This window comes from Phocoena phocoena, chromosome 10 (genome assembly GCF_963924675.1).
Source record: "Phocoena phocoena chromosome 10, mPhoPho1.1, whole genome shotgun sequence".
In the NCBI taxonomy this organism is placed as follows: Eukaryota; Metazoa; Chordata; class Mammalia; order Artiodactyla; family Phocoenidae; genus Phocoena; species Phocoena phocoena.
In genome coordinates this window covers 72,925,191-72,948,985 of record NC_089228.1, presented here as the reverse complement: position 1 = coordinate 72,948,985, position 23,795 = coordinate 72,925,191, and the positions used below count along the sequence as shown (strand labels likewise).

The window sequence follows — 23,795 nt, the reverse complement described above, 5'->3', positions numbered from 1 at the left end:
AGAAAGTCCATGTGCAGCAACGAAGACCCAATGCAGCCAAAAAGAAATTAATTAAATAAAATTTCTCATAATAAAATGACTTTTTAAATGACGGTAAAAATAAGCCATTCTGAAATAAAAACTGATAAAAGTCTTCCAACAATATTCCATCAATTAAGAGACTTCTTCGTAAACGAAGCGACAAAGGATTAATCTCCAAAATATACAAAAACTGAGCAGAATGATGCTTTGTGACCATCTAGAAGGGTGCGATAGGGAGGGTGGGAGGGGGACGTAAGAGGGAGGGGATATGGGGATATGTGTATATGTACGGCTGATTCACTTTGTTATATGGCAGACGCTAACGCACCATTGTAGAGCAATTATACTCCAATAAAGATGTTGAAAAAAAAATCATTATGCTGTGACAGCCACCATCATCCATTTAAAAAGTACAAGACAAGCTCTTTAACAATCAGACATTTTACATCATTCCTTTTACTCCTTGAAATTATATTTCCATTTCACTTCCCCCACAGAATTTTATCCTGATGTAACACATTGATATTTTTATGCTTGACAGTCTTTTACTAATCAGTGTCTCATATATCACAGCAACAAAACATGTATGCAAATTTGTTTAAAATTTGTTTCCTATAACCGTAAATAATAAATAATTATTACATTTTAAAAAATGAGTGAAAGATCTAAATAGACCTTTCTCCAAAGAAGACATACAGATGGCCAAAAAGCACATGAAAAGATGCTCAACATCACTATTACAGAAATGCAAATCAAAACTACAATGAGGTATCACCTCACACCGGTCAGAATGGCCATCATCAAAAAATCTACAAACAGGGCTTCCCTGGTGGCACAGTGTTTAAGAGTCCACCTACCAATGCAGGGGTCACAGGTTCAAGCCCTGGTTTGGGAAGATCCCACATGCCATGGAGCAACTAAGCCTGTGCACCACAGCTACCGAGCCTGTGCTCTAGAGCCCGCGAGCCACAACTACTGAAGCCCGCGCGCCTAGAGCCCGTGCTCTGCAACAAGAAAAGCCACCGCAATTAGAAGCCTGCAAATCGCAACGAAGAGTAGCCCCCGCCTGCTGCAACTAGAGAAAGGCCACACGTGGCAATGAAGACCCAACGCAGCCAAAAATAAAATAAAATAAAATAAATAATTTTTTTAAAAATCTACAAACAATAAATGCTGGAGGGGGTGTGGAGAAAAGGGAACCCCTTCTACAGTGTTGGTGGGAATGTAAATTGGTACTGCCACTATGGAGAAGAGCACGGAGGTTCCTTAAAAAACTAAAAACAGAGCTACCACATGATCCAGCAATCCCACTCCTGGATATATACCCAGAGAAAACCATAATTCGAAAAGATACATGCACCCCAGTGTTCACTGCAGCACTATTTACAATAGCCAGGACATGGAAGCAACCTAAATGTCCACTGACAGAGGAATGGATAAAGAAGATGTGGTACATATATACAATGGAATATTACTCAGTCATAAACAAGAATGAAATAATGCCATTTGCAGCAACATGAATAGACCTAGAGATTGTCATACTGAGTGAAGTAAGTCAGACAGAGAAGGACAAATACCGTATAATATCACTTACATGCGGAATCTAAAAAACTGGTACAAATGAACTTACTTACAAAACAGAAATAGAGTCACAGATGTAGAAAACAAACTTATGGTTACCAGGAGGGAAGGGGGGTAGGGATAAATTGGGTGATTGGGATTGACATTTACATACTCCTTATATATAAAATAGATAACTAACAAGGACCTACTATACAGCACAGAGAACTCTACTCAATACTCTGTTACGACCTATATGGGAAAAGAGTCTAAAAAAGAGTGGATATATGTGTATGTATAACTAATTCTGTACAGCAGAAAGTAACATGATACTGTAAATCAACTATACTCCAATAAAAATTTAAAAAAAAACAACAACTTGGGCTTCCCTGGTGGCGCAGTGGTTGAGAGTCCGCCTGCCGATGCAGGGGACACGGGTTCGTGCCCCGGTCCGGGAAGATCCCACATGCCGCAGAGCGGCTGGGCCCGTGAGCCATGGCCGCTGAGCCTGCGCGTCCGGAGCCTGTGCTCTGCAACGGGAGAGGCCACAACAGTGAGAGGCCCGCGTACCACAAAAAAAAAAAAAAAAAAAAAAAAAAAAAACAACTTCTAAAGGATGTACTTTAGGAATAAAATTGAACTCAGAAAGAAGGATCGAGATGCAAAAGAAGGGACTTCCCTGGTGGTCCAGTGGTAAAGAACCTGCTTTCCAACACAGGGGACATGGGTTCAATCTCTGGTTGGGGAACTAAGATCCCACACGCCGCAAGGCAACTAAGCCAGTGCGCCACAACTACTGAGCTTGCACGCCTCAATGAGAAAGTCCACGCACCACAACTACAGAGCCCATGTGCCACAACTACGGAGCCCTCACGCCGCAACTACAGAAAAGCCTGTGCACTGCAATGAAGAGCCTACATGCCACAACAAAAAAATCCTGCATGCCGCAACTAAGACCTGACGTAGCCAAAAAAATAAATATTTTTCAAAAATGCAAGAGGAATGGTGACTAAAGCAATTGTTAAGATGGCAAATCCAAACTGAATAAAACAATAATGATGACTAGCTGGAAGGTAAAAAAAGATACAAGATGGGAGTTAGAGCTGGAATTAAGATTTTCTATGGTCCTTTTATTGTTCAGGAAGATGCAAAGTGATAGTAACAAGTTAAGTTTACATTAAAAATATAAGGGCAATCAACTATAGAAATAGAATGCATAACTTCCAAAACTGATAGAGACAAAAAAAGGAATTTTTAAAATCCAAAATAATAAAATGCGTAAAACCTCAGGGCAGAATCACATCAATAAAGGTGTTCCTTTTTTTTTTTTTTTTTGCTTTACCTGTACATTTTATATACTCTTTTGTGTATATGAAATAACTAAAATTTAAAATTAATAAGAAGGGTGAACTAAGAGGTTAAAAATAAAAGCCAAATATGTCATTACTCATAATAATTATAAATTGGCAAAAATTGACAATTCAAAAAGAGATTATTAGGTTGATTAAAAAAACAAATTCTAGGTATTTATAAGGCACATTCCTAAAATATAAGAGTATGGTAAAGTTAAAAGTTAAATGAGGGAATTCCCTGGCAGTCCAGTTAGGACTCCATGCTCTCAGTGCGGGGGTCCGGGCTCAATCCCTGGTTGGGGAACTAAGATCTGCAAGCCACAGAGGCAGCCAAAAAAAAAGTAAAACGCTACTGGGGGAAATTCTGATGAGAGTAGAATATTGGCATGTTTTAAATTGCTTATTTTTTTTTACCTTTTTATTTTATATTGGAGTAGAGCCGATTAACAATGTTGTGAATAGTTTCAGGTGCACAGCAAAGGGATTCAGCCATACATACACATGTATCCATTCTCCGCCAAACTCCTCTCCCATCCAGGCTGCCACATAACATTGAGTTCTCTGTGCTATACAGCAGGACCTTCAGATTGCTTATTAATAGTAGCAAGGGAAAAAATATTAACTATACAGTGGAGAAATCAAACAACCTCTTGACCAGGTTGTCAAAATTAACATCACAAACAAGGGGCAGATGGTAATCCTGTGCTTCCAGATGTAATACCCTGAGAAGTATATAATATCAGTTAGTACTCTGGCCAGGAATACATAACTTGAATCTAATCATGAGGAAATATACCAACTTAAGATAGGAACTACTTAGAAAATTTTAAAGGACTATATTCTCCCAAAATGTCAACATCACAAAAGACAAAGAACGGCCAAGGAATTGTTCCAGACTAAAGGAGACTAGAGACATGACAACTAAACATAACGGGTGATCCGAGACTGGATCCTCTCCTGGACTGGAAAAAAAAAAAAAAAAGATTTTGAAGTAATTGACAAAATTGGAATATGGAAAGTAGATTAAAAGTATTATATGAATGTTAAATATTTGAAAGTAATAAATGTACTGCGGTTTTATAAGAGAATATTTTGTTCTGAGGAAATGTGTATTATTTAGGGGCAAAGAGCCAGCATATATGCAGCAGTTCATGAGAAAAAAGTATACACACACACATACCACATATACATACATATACACATTTATAGATATGTATATGTACACAAAGAGCAAACGATAAAAGCAAATGAGTGAAAAGTTAACAAAAAGTAAACTTGGATAAAGAATATATGAGTGCTCTTTGTATTATTCTTACAATTTTTCTGTAAATTTGAATTTCCAAATAAAAAAATTTTCAAGTAAAGGAACAACTGAATTTTATACTTAAAACGGTTAAAATGGCAAACTTTGCTATTCATATTTTACCACAATAAAAGACACCTAAAAGAATGATGAATTCAAAAAAAAAAAAGTAAAAGGATAGAAAAAGATATATTAGAAAGATACTAATCAAAGAAAGCTGGTATAGGGACTTCCCTGGCGGTCCAGGAGTTAAGACTCCGCGTTTCCACTGCAGGGGACATGGGTTCCATCCCTGGTCGGTGAACTAAGATCCTGCGTGCCGTGTGGCGTGCCCAAAAAAATTAAAAAGAAAAAGAAAGCTGATATACTATTAGTACCAGATAAAAGTAGATCTTAAGAGAAAAAACTTTACTAGAAAGAAAGATGGTCATTTCACAATAATGAGGCTTAACTGACCATGAAGATTCTAAACCTGCATAGTCCATTACGGTAGCCACTAGCCATATGTGGCTCTCTAACTTTAAACTGGTTAAAGTACATAAAATTAAATATTGAGCTCCTCAGTCATACTAGTCCCATTTCAAGTGCTCAACAGACACAATTGGCTGTCATACTGAACAGCACAGAAAAGAACTTTTCCATCATTGCAGAAAGCTCTATTGGACAGCACTGTTAAATGATTTTAAGCTTGTATCTGATAATACAGTCAAAAAATATATAAAGCAAAACTGACATGATTAGAAGTTTAAAAATTCACTATCATAATGGTAGATTTTAGCATACTTCTCTAAGTAACAGAGCAAACAGACAAAAATGAGTAAGGTTACAGATTTGAACAACATAAGGTCAATTTAGTGCAATATACCGAAATCTATATCCAACAGTTGAAGAATACACATTCTTCTTAATCACACATAGAACACTTATAAAATCTGACCATCTACTAGGCCGTAAAGGAAGTCTCAATAAATTGCAAAGATTCAGAATCATAGAAATCGTGTTCTTTGGCCACAAGGGAATGAAGGTTAAAATCTAAACCAGATAGATAACTAAGCAAAATAAAAGTTTGGAAACTTAAAAATATACTTCCAGGACTTCCCTGGTGGTCCAGTGGTTGAGAATCCACCTTCCAATGCAGGGGACGCAGGTTCAATCCCTGGTCGGGGAACTAAGATCCCACATGCCACGGGGCAACTAAACCCACGCACCACAACTAAAGAGCCCACATGCCACAACTACGAAGTCCACACACTCTGGAGCCTGCGTGCCGCAACTAGAGATGCCACACGCTGCAACTACTGAGCCCGTGCGCCACAACTAAAGCCCACGTGCCTCAAGGAAAGATCCCGCATGCTGCAACTAAGACCCAACACAGCCAAATAAATAAATATTTTAAAATATACTTCAAAGAAACTAATAAATCAAAGAAATAAAAATGGAAATTAGAAAATTCTTAGAACTAAACAATAATAAAGTACTACATGATAAAAACTTATGCAACATCCCAAATGTCCATCATTCATGCAGTGGAATATGACTAAGTAATGCAAAAGAACAACGTAATGACGTAACTGACAACCTGAATAACTCCCACAGACATTATGTTGACTGAAAGATATCAGACACAGCAGAATACATACTCTATGATTCCGCTTACCTGATGCTTAAAGGCAAAAATCTATGATGATAAAGGGAAAAGGAATAATTTCTCTTGGAAGAAGATGCTGACTAGAAAGGGGACATGAAGGAGGAAGCCTTTTGGGGTGCTGGAAATGTTCTGTATCTTGATCTTGGGAGTGGTTATGGGAGGGCATATGGACATTAAATTCATTAAGCTATAATTAAGATTTGTGCACTTCATTGAATATTAATTATACGTCAGAAAAAAAACTCTAAAAGAAAATAAAACCAAAAAACTTACTGAATGCAGCTAAAGTAATGTTGAGAGGGAAATGAATAGCCTTAAATAGTTTCATTTGAAAATCAGAAGTCTGAAAGGACTAAAAATTAAGCAAGCATGCAACTTGAAGCTAAAAAAAGAAAAATAGAACAAATTCATACAAAGGTGAAGAAAATAAGAGAGAAATTAATGAAGATCTAATCCACACTTTTCCACCCTTCCTTAGGAGATGGTTCTCTCTAGAGGCTATTTTTCTTCATATCTACACATTCCTGTCCAAAGATCCTCTCCTCTTCCTCTCTGAGATGCCACCCCAAATCTCACCCCAGTCTCCAAATGCCTGCCCCTATCTCCTCACTCTGGTTGTAGAAATTGGAGAAGCGGTCAAGGGCATCACAGAATTCTGTGGGAAGGCACTTTCTGGGATGGTACAGGTAGCAGAGTGGAGAGACGGGCCAGCAGCGTGGTGACAGGACCAGTACAGAAACTGTTGGACTTGGATCTTCGATAAATAGTTCTTTCTCAGCCTTCTCTTCCTCCTCTTCCTCCTGAGAGACAGAAGGATTTCAAGGGCTCTTGGGCTCCCTTCTTTGGTCTAGTCTTCCCCTGCTCTCCCACTCTTTCCCTTGCTCTCACCTCCTCTTCTTCCAGGCCCTGTTCCTCCTCATCCTCCTGCTCCAAGAGCAGCTTGTCCAGCTGCTGGAGCTGGTACACGTGGAACTGGCGCTGCAGCTCCTCCGAGGTGCTCAGGCTCCGCAACATCTGCTGGGGCAGGCGGTTGGGGAAGCAGGGGCCGATCTGCTCCAGCACGGCCCCCTCCAGCCAGCTCGAGCCCACGCTCAGGAGACGGTCCGCCATGTAGTGCCTGCAGTGCACACAGCCCAGGCCGAACCTCAGTGTGGGGGCTCGGCATGGCCCCCCCACTCCGGAACGTAGGTACTACCTCTGTTGTAGCCTGCCTGGGTCACAGGCCATCCCTCACCTTGTCCTTCCCACCAGTGCCACGGCCATCTCTGCATCTTAATCTCTCCTCCCTACTGCTCCTCCCTCACCTTCCCTCTAAGACTCAAGTCTCCCCCTTCTCTAGACTCTATGCCTCCCATGCCCTACTTCTCCAGCCCTGCACTCACTGGTAGAAGTGCTCAAAAGTCGTGGCCAGCTCCAGGCCAGAGAGGACCATGATGGGCTCCAGGTGCCACTGGAGCCGTCCCAGCATTTCCACTCCAGAGGTTCCACCCATCAGGCCACCCTGGATCTGCTGGTCGATGTGCCTGGCGAACTGCTCACTCATCTGGGGGCAACACGAAGGGCAGCAGCAAACCATGAAGAGGGAGTGGAGTGGAAGGGTGGCGGGTGGAAGGAGGTGAAAAGGCAGAGCAGAAATGGACTGGGAAGCCGGTGGTCCCCAGCACTCACGTGGGCAGCGGTGAGGAAGGATTGCTGTAGCAAGGCTCCCGAGAAGCCGCTGCGCAGGGCCAGCATGAAGGCTGCTCGGGGCCCGAAGAGCTCCGAGCCTGCTCTCTGCAAGCGCCCGTAGAGTTTACAGTAGCGGGGCACGAAGTCTGGCGCCCTCCAGGCCGCAGCCAGGAACCTGCTGACCTGAGGAGAAAGGGGAAACTGCATCCAAGGGGCAGCCCAGCAGCCTCGGTCCCGCCCAGACCTCAGCTCCCTCTGCCCACCTGCTCCTGCACCACACTCAGCCAGCACTGGGTTATGTTCCTCAGGCTGCTGCTTGGAAGAACTGGTGAAGGCCCAGGGCTCCGGTCCTGACCCTTACTGTTCTTGCTGACTGTGGACACAGAGGTCAAAGGACGGGGTTCATCTCAGTCCCTGGGCGAGTCCCAGCATCCTGGGAAATGACCCCTTGGAAGGCCCATGGCAAAGCAGAAAGGATGAGTAAAACCCAGGAGAGAGGAGTCAGATATCACCGCTGCCCAGATTCTTAGTTCAACTGGCCAGACTGGGACTCACAGGGCCGAGTGGACGGTTCAGGAGAAGGCCCAGGAGGAGGCTCCACGTGCACCAGCAAGTGGCAAAGGCGACGGACTCGAGAGGCAAAGGCTGCTGCTCGACTCAGGGGGTTCCGAGAGCTCTCTCTTTGCTCTAAGTACTGATCCAGCAGCCACCCCAGGGAGCTCACACCTTCCACATCTAAAAGAAGATGGGTCAGGAACAGGTCTCCATGGGTGATGGGGAAGGGAGAGCCCAGGAGAAGGACAGAGAAGGAGTGACTGTACAAAAAGGATTTGGGGGCAGCAGGGCCTTCGTCCTCCCCTCACCAAGGTTTGCTTCAGCTGGAGTCTGGGGACATGGGAACAGGGTGGGGGTGGGGGTGGGGGTGGGGGTGAGAATTCAAATACCAGAGTTTCAGGGAGCAGTCCCTGGGGCAGGAAGGAGAGGAACACTGAGGTGACAAGCCTTCAGGGATAAAGACAGGAACCAAAAGAACCAAGAGCATTAACTCAGGTCAACCCTGGGAATAATTACAAGGAGCGGGTTAGTTGGGGCAGGGGTGGGGACGGTTACCCGGGGAGGTGATGTTCTGCACCAGGGGGCTGACCAGGGCCTCCCAGCAGGTCTTGCCCAGTGCTTGGGCGGCCTCGTCGTCAGGGAGGAATCGATCGGCAAAATTCTGCTCGTGACGCAAAACCCTGTTCAGTCTGGGAACAAAGAGTGTCTGGTCAAGGATTAAAGACTTCCCTGAGGCCCCCACTCAAGCACGCTCAACTCCCAATCACCCGGAGCTGAGCCAGTCCCTTACCCTGCTCCCCGCCTCAGCACACACTTCTCATCTCTGCTCTGTCCCCGATCCCGGCTGCTGCTTTACCCTTCAGACTCCCCTGAAGCACATCTCCTGCTCCCTTAACCATCCCCTCTCCTCCCTGCCTGCCTCCCGCCCACTCACCTGGGGCAGAGCTGGAGGAGGCGCTTGCGGTCCTCTGCAATGTCCCGGCTCCAGGCTTGCGCCCGAATTGTGTAGAAGAGACATGTACGGCGACACAGCTGCTCTCGGAATAGTGGCCAGAAAGTGGGCTTGGGGCCCAGGACCTCCACGCCCCGAACCCGGGTGTCGATGCCGCCCTGCAATGTGCACAGGTCTCATACCCTCGGCTCCCTGGAGACATTCCCGCATCTCTGGAACTCAACAGGTTCCTGGGCCATCCACGAGCAGACCAAGGAGGACCCTGGCCTGAATGCTGGAGAATCCAGGCGCTGCGGAGACCCTGCGCTTCCTCCTGGTCCCCAGCCCCCAGCCTTTGCCCTCGCCCCACCTGCTGACAGCGCTTTATGCGGATCTGGATGACAGGCCAGAAGCGGTTCAGGTTCTCCAGGAGGACCACCCGGCTGGCGGACGGCATCACGTTCACCTGGTGGCGCAGGGGAGAAGAGGTAGAGAGAGAGCTGTCACCTGCAGAAGTGGAACGGGAAGGGCTGTTGACAGCAACCGAGTCTGTGACAGTGTGTGCCCTTCACCTCTCCCACCCTGCGCCCATGGATCTACACGCCTCCACAGTCCTAATTCTATTCTCGCTGCTTACGAGGCAGTTGCCTGCCTGGGAGGAAGGGATGTGGGAGCTCCCCACGAACTGGGTCCTTCTGACAAGGCCCCGGGACCAACAGAAGGATGGAGAATAAGGGGAAGCGGGGCACAGGATCCCCACCGTATTGAGCTCCGTGCTGATGCAGCTGACACTGTCACCCCCAAACACCACCACCCTGGCCGGCATGTAACTTGAGTCCTCGCTGGCCACCAGAAGAGTCAGCTGCCTGGCAGAGGAAAAAGGAATCAGTCAGAACCAGGGCCCTGGTCTTGGTTCAGAACTTCAGCCCACCACTTCCTCTTCAGACTCCTGTCCTCTGCTTAAGCGTCAGTTTTCCCCAGACCCCAGCTCTTACATTTATCCTCTCCCAAAGTGGCTTCATTTAAACCCATAGTTTCAGCTGAAAGTTCACACCCTAATGACTCCAAATCCACATCTCTACCCTAGACCGCTCTCCTGAGCTTTCACGCCATGCATCCAACAGACATTTCTATGTCGCGCCCACAGGCACCTCCAAGCCTACATGCCTATACAGACCGGTCGTCTGTCTGTAGAAACCTGCTCCTCTTCCTATTTCTCTCTCCTGGGAAAGAAAACTGCCATCCACCTAGTTCTCCAACTAGAACACATGACTTCTCCCTCACGGCCGCCCTCATCCAGTCAGTGGCAGGCACTGTAGATGCCACCTCTCAAGCTCCCCCAGTCCACCGCCCCCTCGCCATCTATTCCCGTCCCCTCTGCCTCACTGAACGTTCATCACTCAGTATGCCTTCCAACTCTCTCCCAGCCTGCCACCCGAACTCGCATAGTTGCCAGAGGTCTCTAAATTAAAAAGCCTACTTTTGTCTCTTTCCCTCTTAAAATCCTTCAGTGGCTCCTCAAGTTTCAGAATAAAGCTCAGAGTTGTTAGATCAGAACTCTGTGGTCCGGCTCTGCCTCCGTTTCTGGCTTCCTCTCCTGCCACTTCACTACACATACCCTTCGCTCCAGCCAGACACAATTACTTAAGGTTCCCCCAAATACATCATTGTTTCTTGCTTCCATTTTGCACATACGTTGTCCCTCGACCTGGAGTATCTGTTGCCCTCTCTTTACTACATCAATTTCTACTGCAAACTTAACCCAGTCAGCCCCCCCTTCCGGCAGCCTCCTCTGAGCTCTCAGCTGGCATCAGGATCCAGTGCACACATCAACCGTAACTTTTTTCTTACTCTATTTCTTACTGATTTTCCAGCCTGGCTCCCCAACAAGACTGTAAGTTCCCTGAAGACAGGCCCCTTATCTTACTGTCCACACAGCTCCAGACCCTTGCAGGGTGCCTGGCACAGAGTACACAATAAACAAATGCCCATGGGAGGAGTGGATAAGTGAATCATTGCTCTCCCTCGACCAAAACCACAGGGCAGTGACATGTGACCTGTAGGGGGAGTACGGCACAGGCTTGGGGAGTGAGGGGAGGTCTACACTTAGCTCAGGGAGATGAGGCCAACGTGTCTATGTTCACTGCACAAAATGGGTTTCAGTGTGTCCCTCAGGCATAGGGGTTCAGGTGTGTATGTGGGCAACCCTCTGAGGATGTGTACTGGGGCATATCAGAATATTCGTGTGTGTGCACATTCGCGTGAGGGCACACATGCACACATGGACATGGGCACGCCCACACCTAACAAGAACACCGCGGTGCATGTGTAGGGTGATGTAGTGGGAGCCGGTGCTGCCGTTGGACTCCCAGTAGGTCTTGGGGTTGCGGTCCGTCAGCTTGCTGGCCCGATGTGGGTTGGAGGACACCTCCACCTTCTCCCAGCACTTGTCTTCCTTCACCTCCACGCTGGAGCCTGCGGGCAGGCGGGAAGCCTGGTTAGTTGAGAGAGAAGAAAGGAAGGGGACTAGGGAGCACGAAAGGAAGGGGGGAACAGATGCTGGGGTGGCAGCAGGAGAAAGTAGATGGGGGCACGAACCCTGGCAGAGATGCCTAAGGAACACGTCAAAGAAGGGGATGTTGATGGGGCGGTGCGTTCGTCTGTGGTCTTCGATCTGGCCCAGCACCATCTGCAGCCCGGACATCAGAGAGAAGGGGTGCGGGGAGGGGGCAGGAACATGGAAACACATGTGGAGAAAGAATCAAGGGGCAACAGAACACTCAATCCCTTTCTTCCCAAAGTTTGGCAGAACAGAACCATGTGGGGTAAAGGTTGGGGAACAAGTGCCCTAGATTTGCTACTACTTATGCCAAACAGGGACATGCACTGAACCACCTTCCCCTGCTTCTGGCTTACTTCTCAGCTCCGGACCCACACACCTCCTCACCTGAATGCAGCCAGCCAGGATGCTGGAGGTGAGGTTACTATAGAGCTGGGCGTGTTTCTCACACTCTGTCACCAGGTCCCGCAGCTCACAGGCCAGCAGCAGCTGAGCTGGGTGTTTGTCCAGGACTTTGGCCAGGGCCTCTTTGGCTCCCAGGCAGCAGAGCACCACGGCATAGTCTTTGTGCATGGAGGCCAGGCGATACAGGAAGCACAGCAGCTCCTGAACAATCTGGCCCAGAGCCACAGAGATTAACGTAGGGAAACAAAGGGCAGGCTGTACAGGCTGAGGGGTGGGTTTAGAAATGGGGATGTGGTGGCTGAGATTTTGGAGAACTTGAAAGCAGAGTACCAAAGCCAGGCTGGCACAGAACACTGGGGTGCCAGGACTCCAGAGTGAGGTGGCAGGGGCAGAGCTCAGGCGCAGCTCCCCAGGCTTCTTCCTGCCAGAACCAAGCTATCTCAGGAGCCAACCTCGGTGTCTGAGCCTTGTTCCACAAGGCACAAACTCCAAAGGCGGAGTGCAAGGACTGCGTGGACTGGTGAACGTGGGCTTCTCCTAAACCCAGAATCTTAAAATTCAGGTGCAGCCAGAAGGCCTCAGTTCTGGAGACGCTCAGATGACGCTGGTCTCCTTCCTACACACCCCTCCCAGTTTCCAGACTCATCCAGGAAGGCTGTGCTGTGCCCTCCAGAACCTCACTAGGTAGCTGGTGTCCAGAAGCTGCCTTTCTCTCCCCCACCCTTGCCAGGGCTCTGGTACCTCAAGGTCACTGCTAGGGCCACTCAGACAGTTGAGGCAGGGCTCCAAGACCTCGTGCCAGGGAAGGACCATGGCCTCCGGGTGATCCAGCAGCCGGGTCATGACCCTGGCGAGGGATGGAAACAAGTGAAGTCCCTGCAGTCTGCCAGCTGCCCTTGCCCCCGACGCACAGGTGCCCCCGAGCTGGCCTCTCACCTCAGCGCCGTCAGCAGCAGAGTTTTGTTGGGCCCGGGGGCGTCCAGAGTCCGCAGAAACAGGAGGAAGGGCTGGCTCTCCTGCTGGAGGCGCTTGAGGAGAGGTCTCACGGCACCCCCCGGGCTGCCCTCTCGGCACAGCACACGCTCCAAGTCCAGGAGGAGCTCTGCAGACGGGCCCCCCACCAGGGACCGGATCAGCAGCTCAGGGGACCCATCCTGGCCCTGGGCGCCAGGCGTTTCCAGTGCTGCTGCTCAGACACACAGGGGGCAAAAATGGGTAGGAAGGAGAGTCATACAAATTGGTCAAACTGAGAAACTGGCAGGTGCAGAAAATAACCGCCGCCCCCCACTTTTCCTCCCGTTGTGAGGATGTCTGAAGTTTCTACTCAACTGTGGGGCATTTTCTTTTCTGGCACCAAATATATACCTAACTACATCTGTAAAAAAAATCAGTATGGCAAAAACTGTCCAGTTAAAGAGCACAGTTTTAATCTCATACAGTCACACAACTACCTTTTATTGTTAACTATCAGCTTTGTTATTACACAAGTTAATAACTATTAGCTACTACAGTCACATCCCTATACTACCTAGCATGGTGGCTTCAGATGTACAGACTAAAAGACACACAGTGCTTATTCTGATTTGCCCCCATACTTCCAGGTTTCACTTGTTTGTTAAATACAAAAGGTTTCTTCCCTGTGGCATCAGTACTTCACATTCTAGTCACCAACTTTCTGTACCATAAGCTACAATTCCTCTACAGAAGGCCCCTCTAGAAGTCATTTCAACCAACCTTCCAGTGTCCAATAAGAACGGACCAAACCCAGCCCAGAGAGATGGAACCCTTTTATGTTTTGTTTTGTTTTGTTTTGTTTTTCCCTTTTATGTTTAAAGCCATTTAGAGAAGGCAATTTCCTTGTACCTATTCTACAGTCCCCCTCTCCTCTTGGTCAGGAAGTTCTACTTGAGACCTAACTTGAGCACCAAAACCCTCACTCATTTCCTGAAGGTTCATCGTGTCTTTCCAGCACGGTACTAGGACATAAACCTGAGCCCTCCTGGCCGCGGGCGGGGACCGATTCCTCAGCACAACCACCACCTCCCTGATGGTACCTGCATGCTCGGGACTGCCCGGTGGCTCCGAGTAGCGATTGAGAAGCATCGTGAGGATGGTGCGTGTGGTGGGCATGGCTTCTGTCCCCGGTGCTATCCCTGAGTGTCTAAACAAGGTGTCTCTCAGCTCTCTGGTTATGATCTGGTCTCCCAGAGTGTGGTGGTTACACAAAAGCAGGTTGAGGAGGAGCAGGCCGTTTCTCACCGCGGAGGAGCACCTGGGAGGAGGGAGGTGACCCAGAAAGAAGTTGAAAGAGAGTGAATGCAATGGAAGCAGGAATCCAGCCTCCTGGAGAGAGAAGCCCTGCAGCTGGGGAAGGAGGGGCTCCGGGGGTCCCCCTGAGGCCAGACATCTGGCCTCTTGACCTCAGGTCACTCCTCCCAACTCCAGGAAGGAAGATCAGGTGTCTCTGATCTCTCTGGAATCTCTCTACCCTCAACCACTGGCCTCTCTTCTAACAACAGCCAGAGAGGGCCACCACATTTCATCCAGAGGCAACGATGTGAGGGGAATTTCTGTGGAATGCATGAGACCTGGGCAGGGGAGCAGCAGGGCTTGGGGCTTAGCAGGAGTTTGGAGTTTGGAAGGGGAGGTCCTGACCCCTCCGTGTTCAGCATCAGGATCACGGCAGCAGGGACGGCGAGGAGCAGGCTCTCAGCGCCCGGGCGTGTGGCCGAGTCAATGCTGGCAAAGATCTCCCTGGTCATCTGGGCATCAAACAAAGGGTGGATGGAATCTCGGCCGGCAACAAGAGTGGGGATCTCCGAGGAGCTGGCAATGGCCAGCATCTTCAGCGCCTGCGAGGGGATGTGAAGGCAGAGTCAGGAGTGGGCAAAGCCATCATGCAGAGGAGGGGAGAGCCGGGCCATCATTCTAGGCCTCAAATTTTGGGGCAGCTGAGCTGTTTGCAAATAGAAATGAAAGAGGTAGTGATGGGACATCAAAAAGAAAGGAAAGAAAAGAAAGCCAACCAAAAAACCTAAGGCTCCATGGTAATGTGAGCCTGTAACTTCTCTCTGCCAGCACCGAGGCTCGCCGAGTGCTGGGGTGGCCACCCCTCCGCAGCTTCCCCTCAGGACGGAGCCCTTTCACAGCCTCTACTTGCCTTCAAGGCTTTCCTTTAAGCTGTCTTCCATCTCGCTTGGCCACTCCTCCCTTTGAAAAACCTCTCTTCCCTTGAGTTCCATAACTTCTTGTCCTCCTGGTCATCCTACCTCTCTGGAGTTTCTCTGCTGCCAGGTCCCAAATACAGAAGTTCCTTGTCCCCCTTCTCCTCGATCCCCGCACCCCCTCCCCATGCAACCTCGGCCATTCCCACAACTGCCGCTAGCACCTGTGTGCCAACACTCCCACCCCTATGTCCCCTGGTGTCCAAAGGCAGTATCCAGCCTGCCTGGACGAGGCTACTTGTGTTGACTCACAGGCAGAGCAACTGGAATTATAGGAAAAAATACTGGTAATATGCCAACTTGTTTGCTGGTACTAAAGAGAATCTTAAATTAGGATGAACACTAAACCATCAGGGTGGAGAATGTCTTGGCTGGTGAAAGGGCTGACTCTTGAGAAGAAACCTTCTAAGGATGAAGTAAATTAGAAATAATTCTCAGGACGATCCCCCTTGTGAGGGCTGGACCCTTCAAGCAAATGCTGCCTCATAATGAGGCTTTTTCCCTTTAGCTACCTCCCCCTCCCCCAAGCTGAATTCTGTAGACCTTAAGTTATATACAAAAAGATGCAATTCTGTTATAGGGCAAGAGTTCAAATTTAGAGGCAAATGTCGCATTTTGGTCATGCGGTTTGAAAGGATCAGGGAATTTTTTGAGCAGACACGGCCTCAACTAGGAATGCTTGGCTGCTCTTGGGAGGAGCAGCACCAGGCTGGCCCCATAAAGGACGAGCCTCCCGGCCTCTCCCTGGGAAGCCTGCCCTAAGAGCACCTGTGTTCCAGTCCATGCTGCTGCCGTTACACTGCTGGAATCCATTCTCAGAACTGCTCTGGACGAGGCCTACCTGTCCCCTGCCCATACCTCCCTCCAGCCAGCCCTTCTGTCTGGAGTACTCAGGAAGCCAATTCTTCCTCCCTGAACGAGGGCCTCCTTTCACCATTCTCTGGGCCCGGGGAGGGGGTGGGGGGCGGGGCAAGGCAATGGCAGTGATGGCTGGGCTTTACCCACATCTGGTGAGGAGGTAATTTCTGTGTACCGGTACCACTCAGACAAAAGGGTTAAAAAATACTCTGTCACATCTAGAAATTTAGTCTTTAATCAGACACCTAGTTGTAACTAAAAAGCCATGGGAAAGTCAGCATACCTAGAAATTCAACCTGATCTTCTCTCCACACCTCTTCCCCCTCCAACATTCTCCCCCTTGGCAAGTGACCACCTCATCCATCCCTGCTGCTCAATTTTCAACCTGGGAGTCATTCTCAAAAACATCCTTCTCCCTTGCTCCAAATACGCATTCAACCTCCAAGACTGTCCAGCTGGATCTCTTCCATCCACCTGCATCTTTCCATCCCAATGTCTCCTCCTTGTCCGAATCACCAGAGAACCTCCTTGAGATCAGCCACGCCCCCAACCTGCCCACCCTGCCCATCACTCTCTACCCCCAGGCCCGGTCCACTCACCGCCAGCCCTGCCTGCTGCACCAAGACAGAAGTCTTATATTCTTGCATGCAAACCAGCACAGCGTAGATGCCACCCTCCCTGGCGAAGAGTGGACGCCACTCGTGCTTGGTCATGAGCAGGTAGAGGAGGCGCAGGGCCAGCACCACCACCATCTTCTCTCCCACCTGGTTGGTCAGCAGCTCCACCAGCGTTTTCACTAGCTTCTCTCTGAAAGAGACATCGGGGTTCCCCATCCCAAGAGTCATGTCTGACTGCCCGCCCAACCCTGTCCACCAAGATCCAGTCCATCACCCCCCACCCCCCTCCATCCTACTCTCCCTGCCTCAGTCCCAGTCCTGCTGCCCTCTCCTCTGCAGTCTGTCTCAGGCTCTTCACCTCATCAAGTAGGGAGTACTGCAAAAAGGTTATGAACTCTGGTTCATCTTTTCAAATAAATCTATAAATTTAGTATAATGCTAATCAAAATGCCCAAAAGGTTTTAAAAAAAAAATGACAGGCAGGTTTAGGTATAGGAAGAGAAAATGTAAGAATTGTCAAGAAATGTTTGGAAAGAAGTAATTGTAGACTTGCCTACTACTTATCAAAATATAAACTTACAATAATTAAAACTCTGGAAACAATACAGGGTAGCCAAACAGATGAATAGATGAGAAGAGAGATAAGGGTAGCATCTCAAGACAGTGAGGACAGGAAGGACCATACAAAACGTGAGGCAGAGACATGTGGCTATCTATCTGAAAAAACGAAGGCTGGAGCTCTGTTTCACTCCATTTGCAAAAATAAACCACAAACAGATTTTAAAATAAACATGAAAAGTAAAATCATAAATATTTTTAGAAAGTAAAAGGAAATATTTTTATAATCCTAGAATGGAATAGACCCTCTTAAAACCCAGAAGCCATTTTTTAAAAGTTGAAAATATAGCAACATGAAAATCTGAAACTTCAGCATAATGAAAGATACTACCCACAAAATTAAGAGCCCAGCCACATAAGCTAGAGAAAGGGTCCAGTGGAAATGCTGATCTGAAGGGAAGGAGGAAGTGTCTCCAGAGTTCCTAGATCACAGTGAGCATCACAAGAGGAAAAAAGCCGGGACTGACATTTTTCTCCACAGTGACAGAGATGTATATTGAGGAGGTGGCCTGGGAAATAGGAACGAAAGGAGGACAAAAAGAGAAATTCTGGGAAATAAGGCAAATAAAAGCACTGAGAAAGTTCTGTGTTTATCTCTGTCTTTTTTGTTGTCACTGTACTGGGGTCTCGAGGTCCAGAGGTCCTGGGGTCCATAGAGCCCTAACTCGACCAGGTGCCGATGGGGACCAGCGGCCAGAGTGCTAACAGCCCCTCCCCATGTAGAGATGCTTTCTGTCTTCTCTCATGAGCTTTATGATGACTACAATGTGAATCGAAAGTGCTTTAGATATATATCCCTCTCTGTAGCCACGATTTACTATAAACAAGTTAACATACATATGAATGCATCTGAACATGAATAAATATAAATAAGGATGTTTACTAAAATGTTAACAGTAACTATCTCTGCATAAAGGGTTTTCAGATGATTGTTATCCTCACAATTTTCTATTTTTCTTACAGTGAGCATGTATTTTATATTCAGAAAATTAAGTTAATATGATTTTGAAAGAAAAAGACAAGCAAAATATTTGAAACAGAAGTAATGGATTAATATCCAGAATATCTGTAAATTTAAAAAAAGGTTAAGACCAGGGACTTCCCTGGTGGCACAGTGGTTAAGAATCCACCTGCCGATGCAGGGGACACAGGTTCGTGCCCCGGTCCGGGAAGATCCCACATGCCGCGGAGAGGCTGGGCCTGTGAGCCATGGCCACTGAGCCTGCGAGTCCAGAGCCTGTGCTCCGCAATGGGAGAGGCCACAACAGTGAGAGGCCCGTGTGCCGCAAGAAAAAAAAAGAAAAAAATGAATCCGCCTGCCAGTGCAGGGGACACAGGTTCGATCCCTGGTCCAGGAAGGTCCCAAATACCGAGGAGCAAGCCCGTGCACCACAACTACTGAGCCTGTGCGCCACAACTACTGAGGCCCGTGCACCTAGAGCCCGTGCTCTGCAACAAGAGAAGCCACGGCAATGAGAAGCCCATGCACTGCAACAAAGACTAGCCCCCGCTCACCGCAACTAGAGAAAGCCCACAAGCAGCAACAAAGACATAACGCAGCCAAAAATAAATTAACTAATTAAGAAAAATACATTAAAAAAAAAGACTAAGACCCAATAAGAAAGTGGGCAAAGGATAAGAATATTTATAGCAGAAGAAATACAATGCATGCAAATATGACTAACTTCTCTAGAACTAAGAAATTAAAACAAGGAGGTACCAATCACTTCAAATTTTCCCAACCTGATAGATTTAAAAAATGATTAATATCCAGTACTGGCAGATGTGAGGAAAAACAGATCGATTAGAACACTATTTGAGAGAACAGACTTGTGGTTGCCAAGTGGAGGAGGAGAATGGTGGGGGGAAGGATTGGGAGTTTGGGATTAACAGAGGCAAACTATTATATATAGAACGGATAAACAACAAGGTCCTACTGTATAGCACGGGAACTATATTCAATATCCTGTAATAAAACATAATAGAAAAGAATATGAAAAAGAACATATATATGCATAACTGAATCATTTTGCTGTACAGCAGAAATTAACAAAACATTGTAAATCAACTATACTTCAGTAAAATAAAATTTTTAAAAAGAATGCTATATTTGAACTTGGGTATAATCACACTACAGAGTCCGAGGCAGTAGTGAAGAATGAGGTAGCGACATGCGGACTGACATACTGAGTGTAGACCTACTGCGTGCAGGGGGAAAGCTGCAGAAACAGGAAGAGTGAGATCACATATACGAAAACACAAACTCAGAAAACACACTAACAAATGTCAATCTCTATAAGGTCTGAAGGATACGTGCTGGGACATGACAACAGTGGTAAAAACGGACCTTGCCTTTTCATTCTGTTCTTTCATACGCTTTAGATCTTTTAAAATAAGAATGCAGTTGTGTATTATTTGTATAACTAAGAAGTATTTAAAATTTTTTTAATAGATAGAAAGTAGGGAGGGGGGAAAAAGAGGGGAGAAAAAAGAAAAGAAAACTCAAGCTCAAAAGCCAAAAGGACCTAGATTTGAATCCTGGCTCTGTTATCTGTGAAACTGGGCAAGTTACTTAAATTCTCTAAGCCTCTGTTCCTGACCCACACAATGGATAAGAGCAGCATCAAGTTCTCCTCTGGAGATAGAAGGATTTAATGAGAGAATGCTTACAAAATTTTAAGCACAAGGCCTGGCACTGAACAAATGCTCCAAGAATATTAACCACTGTTAATACTCCACCCTCCTGCTCAGCTACCCCTCAGGCTGACCCTTCTTTCCTCCTAGCCTTTCTAACTCTTGATCTCATAGCTCCTTCCCTCCCCAACCATCCTCCCCCACTGACAGCTTAAACCATAACCCCCTCCACCTCTCCACGGTTCTAACCTTAGGGATCTGTCGGGACTGACCAGAGGGTGGTCCCGTTCAGTGACTTCCTCCACGGCCTGAGAGAGGGCATAGAGTCCCGAAAGCTGCAGATCTGTGTCCAAGCTGGATATCTGCACAGTGGCCACGACCGCTGCCACATGCTGATCCAGGGAACTACGTGGCCCAGGACCCCGCAAGGCTCTAGCCATTTCTGAAAGCGGTGAGGGAAAGGCAGTGCCTTCAAAAAACTGTGGCACCTTCACGTTGGAAGTCTTTAAAGGTCAGGTCCAGTTATCCTACTGACATTTTAACACACTGTTCACTACTGTAGCTTGCACCTAGAACTTTCCCAATTCTGTGTGAGGGATTTAATAGTCAAGCAATGAAGATGACAGTACTCTGGAATATGGACCCTCCTTTTCCAGGGATACTGAAGAAAGGGAGCAGTGATCAATTACCGATAATCAAGGTCGAAGGAAGGAAAATGGATGCACGCTTCCAAAGCATTTTCCCATACAAAAGTGACCTCCCTCCACGGCTTGCCCTCTGCCCTGACTACCCACTTCTCTGGGGACCACCCGGGACTTGCTCCAACCTCTTTGCCCTCCCCTCCCAGCACCTGACTCACCACTGGCTGCCTCCTTCATCTCGGCGGGCAGAGCTATCCCCTCAGTCACCAGAAGCTGGTTAAACAGCTGTGAATCACTCTGCGCCATGGGGGGCTCAGTTTTCCCCCTGGCAGGCTCTGCCTCTAACTTAAGGGGCTTTGCTTTGGGGGACTCAGCCTCTTCCTCTGAGAAGTTGGCCTCTGACTTGGACTCCTCTTCCAGAACTGGAGAACTGGAGTGACTTCGTGAAGACGACGAGCTGCTCAGTGCCTTGGGTGGCAGCCCATACTTGGTGTAGATCTGAGAGTTGAGCAGGTCGCTGAGGGCGCTGCCCTCAAACCGATTACTGAGAACCTGCAGCAGACCCTCAGCCATCGCTATGGGCACGGAGATTTCACCTAGGGCCTTCTCACCTAGCGTCTGGCAACAGAATGGTATGTATTTTTTAGGAAGGAGCAGACGCAAAGGCCTTGGGGACAGGAACAGAAGGGCGGCCACCTCCCACCGTGCCTTGCACACCTGCTACATACTAGACCCTCCCAGCATTTGCCTCCTCCCCCAGCAGGATGCCCCCCCCACCGCCCACCGGGCTCTCTAACCTCTCGCTTCAGCCTTCCCCTAGGCAGTCCCATATGGCAAACTACCTTAGAGGATCCCGCCTCCAATGCCATTGCAAACCCCCCAGGTATCGCAGGCCTGTAATACCTCATCCAGGTTCTCCCGAAGATTCTGGAAAATTGGCTGCTGCTCACATACATCCAACTTCTTGATGAAGAAGAGGAGCTCCCACCACTCAGCCTGGGTCAGGTATCCCAGTTCCTCGTTCTTCTGAGGCTCGGGCTGGAGGTAGGGCAAAGAGTAGAGCCCATCCACCGGCTTCCAGTCCCAGGAGGGAAGTGCTGAGGAGACAGGCATGAGGGGCCTCAGCTCCGCCAGGAACAGACTGAATTTCTGAATCTGTGGGGCAGTTCCTGGTCGGGAAGGGCTTCATTCCAGCCACTCCTCCTCTGTTCAGAGACACGACGTCCATGTCCCCTCCCTCCACGGCTCACCTGTGCCCAACACAGCGGTCCCCGCCCCCTTCTCCACAGCTGCTGAGGCCATATCCTCAGCAGTTTCCTCGGGGCCCAGGATCTCCAGCATGTGCCAGTGCACCCAGTAGGTACGGCCCGTTGACTGCCAAAAGACCTAGCATGGAGGGAGAAAGAAAGAGAGAAGACAAGAGGGCTCAGCCCTGTGAAACCCTGAGCTGTGCATGCTGGAGAAGACATGGCTGGACCCAGACCTGGGCACACAGTCCTCAGGGGCACACCTGGCTAGGCTTGGGAAACCTCCATTCAGCAAAAGGCTCCCTTCCCCTACCAGGCAGGCCCTGCCTCTCATCTCTTCCTAATCCGGATGGCCTCCGTGCCCACACTCCCTCCTAGCCAGCTCCACTGGTAGGGGTCAGGGTGTGTGAACATGTCAGCTCTGCTTCCTGGGTGGGAAGGAAGAACTGTTTCCTTGACCTCACAGCCCACCCACTCCTGCCAGATTTCCTCAGCCTTCCAAACAGCCCCCCTCTCCACCACTGACCCCCTTTAAACCATTCCAATTTTCTTGGGGTTTTCTCCTTGGGTGGCCTGCAGTAGTCCCCTGTGTGGAAGCCCCAGCTATGCCCCACCCAACACAGACCCCCAACGCCACCGCGCTCTGCTCACCTGCACAGGGGGCACGCCATTGTTGCTCTGACGGAACTCGCCCTCGTCCCCGGCACTGATCTCCTCGTAGTCGTCCAGCATCCGCACTCGCATGCCCGGCTGCAGGGTCTGCTGCACGTACTCGCCGTAGCCACTACGGCTAGAGAATCCAGCGCGCTGGCGGAAGGCCCGCCCTTGCCTCCTAGGGGTGGCGACGTTGGTGGGGAGTAAAAGGCTGGGGCCTGAAATGCCGGGCTGAAAGATGGACCGGGTTGGCCGGGGTGGCGATGCGGCCTGTTCACTGAGGTTCCGGGCCCAGCCCATGTTCCGCACGAGCTCTGAGATGAGGTTGCCCACAGCCATACTGAACTCCAGTTCCCGCTGCCCCCGGATTTTCTCGCGGCCAAAATCCTCCCTTGAGGGTCGGGAGCCTCGGTCTCCAGTCCCTGGCTCTGGACTGTTATTCAGCTGATCCAGCAGGGAAGTGACACATAGGTATCGTTTCACCAGGGAGAAGAGCAGCTTTCCTGGGATCTGGAGGACACAGTCCATGGTGTAGGCTCCTCTTCTCCTGGCTTTAGCCCCTCTCCTTTCCCCTCAATATCACCCTCTCCAGAAAAAGATAAAGGCCTCATCCCCATACCTGTAGTTCTCAAACTGTGATTTATAGAAGAAACACACAAGGAGTACCCTAAAACAGAGATTCCTGATTCTCATCTCAGAGATTCTGAGTGGGGAGGGTAAAACGAACCTTCATTTTAATAAGCTCCCCAGGCTGACGCAGTCCTGTACCACATTTTCAGAAATGATGCCATAGGCCTTGTACACAGCATTTCCCCCACAGCTGCCAGGGTACCTGAGGCAGATGAATGCCCTCAAAGGCCATGCAGTGCTCCTCAGAAGACGTGGTCTCTGCAAACAGCTCCAGCAAAGTATAGCGGCTGTCAAAATCCATGTGCTGCTCGATGCCATCTTGCTGGCTCAGTGACAGAAGGACGTGAGCCCGACTCCCTGTAATCCACACCCAATCTGTATTTTCTCCTCAATCCCCACTACTTACCCACTGCCTTCCCCCAGACTCTCTATCCCCTACCCCCAGAGGCTTTCAAACTTCTCTGTGACTGAGACTCACAGGAACACACACATTTTACATGGTAACCTAATACAAGTGTACACATATGAAACCGAAACATATATTTCAGGTTACAAAACCTACACTACTAAGTGCCATGTACTGATGTGTTACATTTTAAAAAATGTTGGTTATAACCCACCAAACTGATTTTATAACCAACTAACAAATCTCAAACCAGTTTAAAAATA

General features: G+C 48.5%; 1 protein-coding gene across 1 annotated transcript in view; it reads right to left on the bottom strand.

The window, feature by feature from the left end:
- The window catches only part of CUL9 (cullin 9), a 36,199-nt gene that overhangs the window by 11,566 nt on the left and 838 nt on the right, over positions 1-23,795 (bottom strand). The window contains exons 2-25 of the mRNA XM_065885871.1: positions 23,329-23,483; positions 22,494-23,006; positions 21,846-21,981; positions 21,499-21,692; positions 20,814-21,213; positions 20,204-20,396; positions 16,685-16,892; positions 14,659-14,855; positions 14,058-14,275; positions 12,940-13,186; positions 12,745-12,850; positions 11,986-12,213; positions 11,637-11,727; positions 11,342-11,513; positions 9,799-9,904; positions 9,409-9,504; positions 9,042-9,217; positions 8,663-8,796; positions 8,108-8,287; positions 7,816-7,925; positions 7,553-7,735; positions 7,267-7,427; positions 6,773-7,001; positions 6,495-6,684 (exon numbers count right to left, since the gene is read on the bottom strand). Of these exons, the coding sequence (XP_065741943.1) occupies positions 6,495-6,684; positions 6,773-7,001; positions 7,267-7,427; positions 7,553-7,735; positions 7,816-7,925; positions 8,108-8,287; positions 8,663-8,796; positions 9,042-9,217; positions 9,409-9,504; positions 9,799-9,904; positions 11,342-11,513; positions 11,637-11,727; positions 11,986-12,213; positions 12,745-12,850; positions 12,940-13,186; positions 14,058-14,275; positions 14,659-14,855; positions 16,685-16,892; positions 20,204-20,396; positions 20,814-21,213; positions 21,499-21,692; positions 21,846-21,981; positions 22,494-23,006; positions 23,329-23,483 (4,623 nt within the window). The remainder of the gene's footprint in view (positions 1-6,494; positions 6,685-6,772; positions 7,002-7,266; positions 7,428-7,552; positions 7,736-7,815; positions 7,926-8,107; positions 8,288-8,662; positions 8,797-9,041; positions 9,218-9,408; positions 9,505-9,798; positions 9,905-11,341; positions 11,514-11,636; positions 11,728-11,985; positions 12,214-12,744; positions 12,851-12,939; positions 13,187-14,057; positions 14,276-14,658; positions 14,856-16,684; positions 16,893-20,203; positions 20,397-20,813; positions 21,214-21,498; positions 21,693-21,845; positions 21,982-22,493; positions 23,007-23,328; positions 23,484-23,795) is intronic.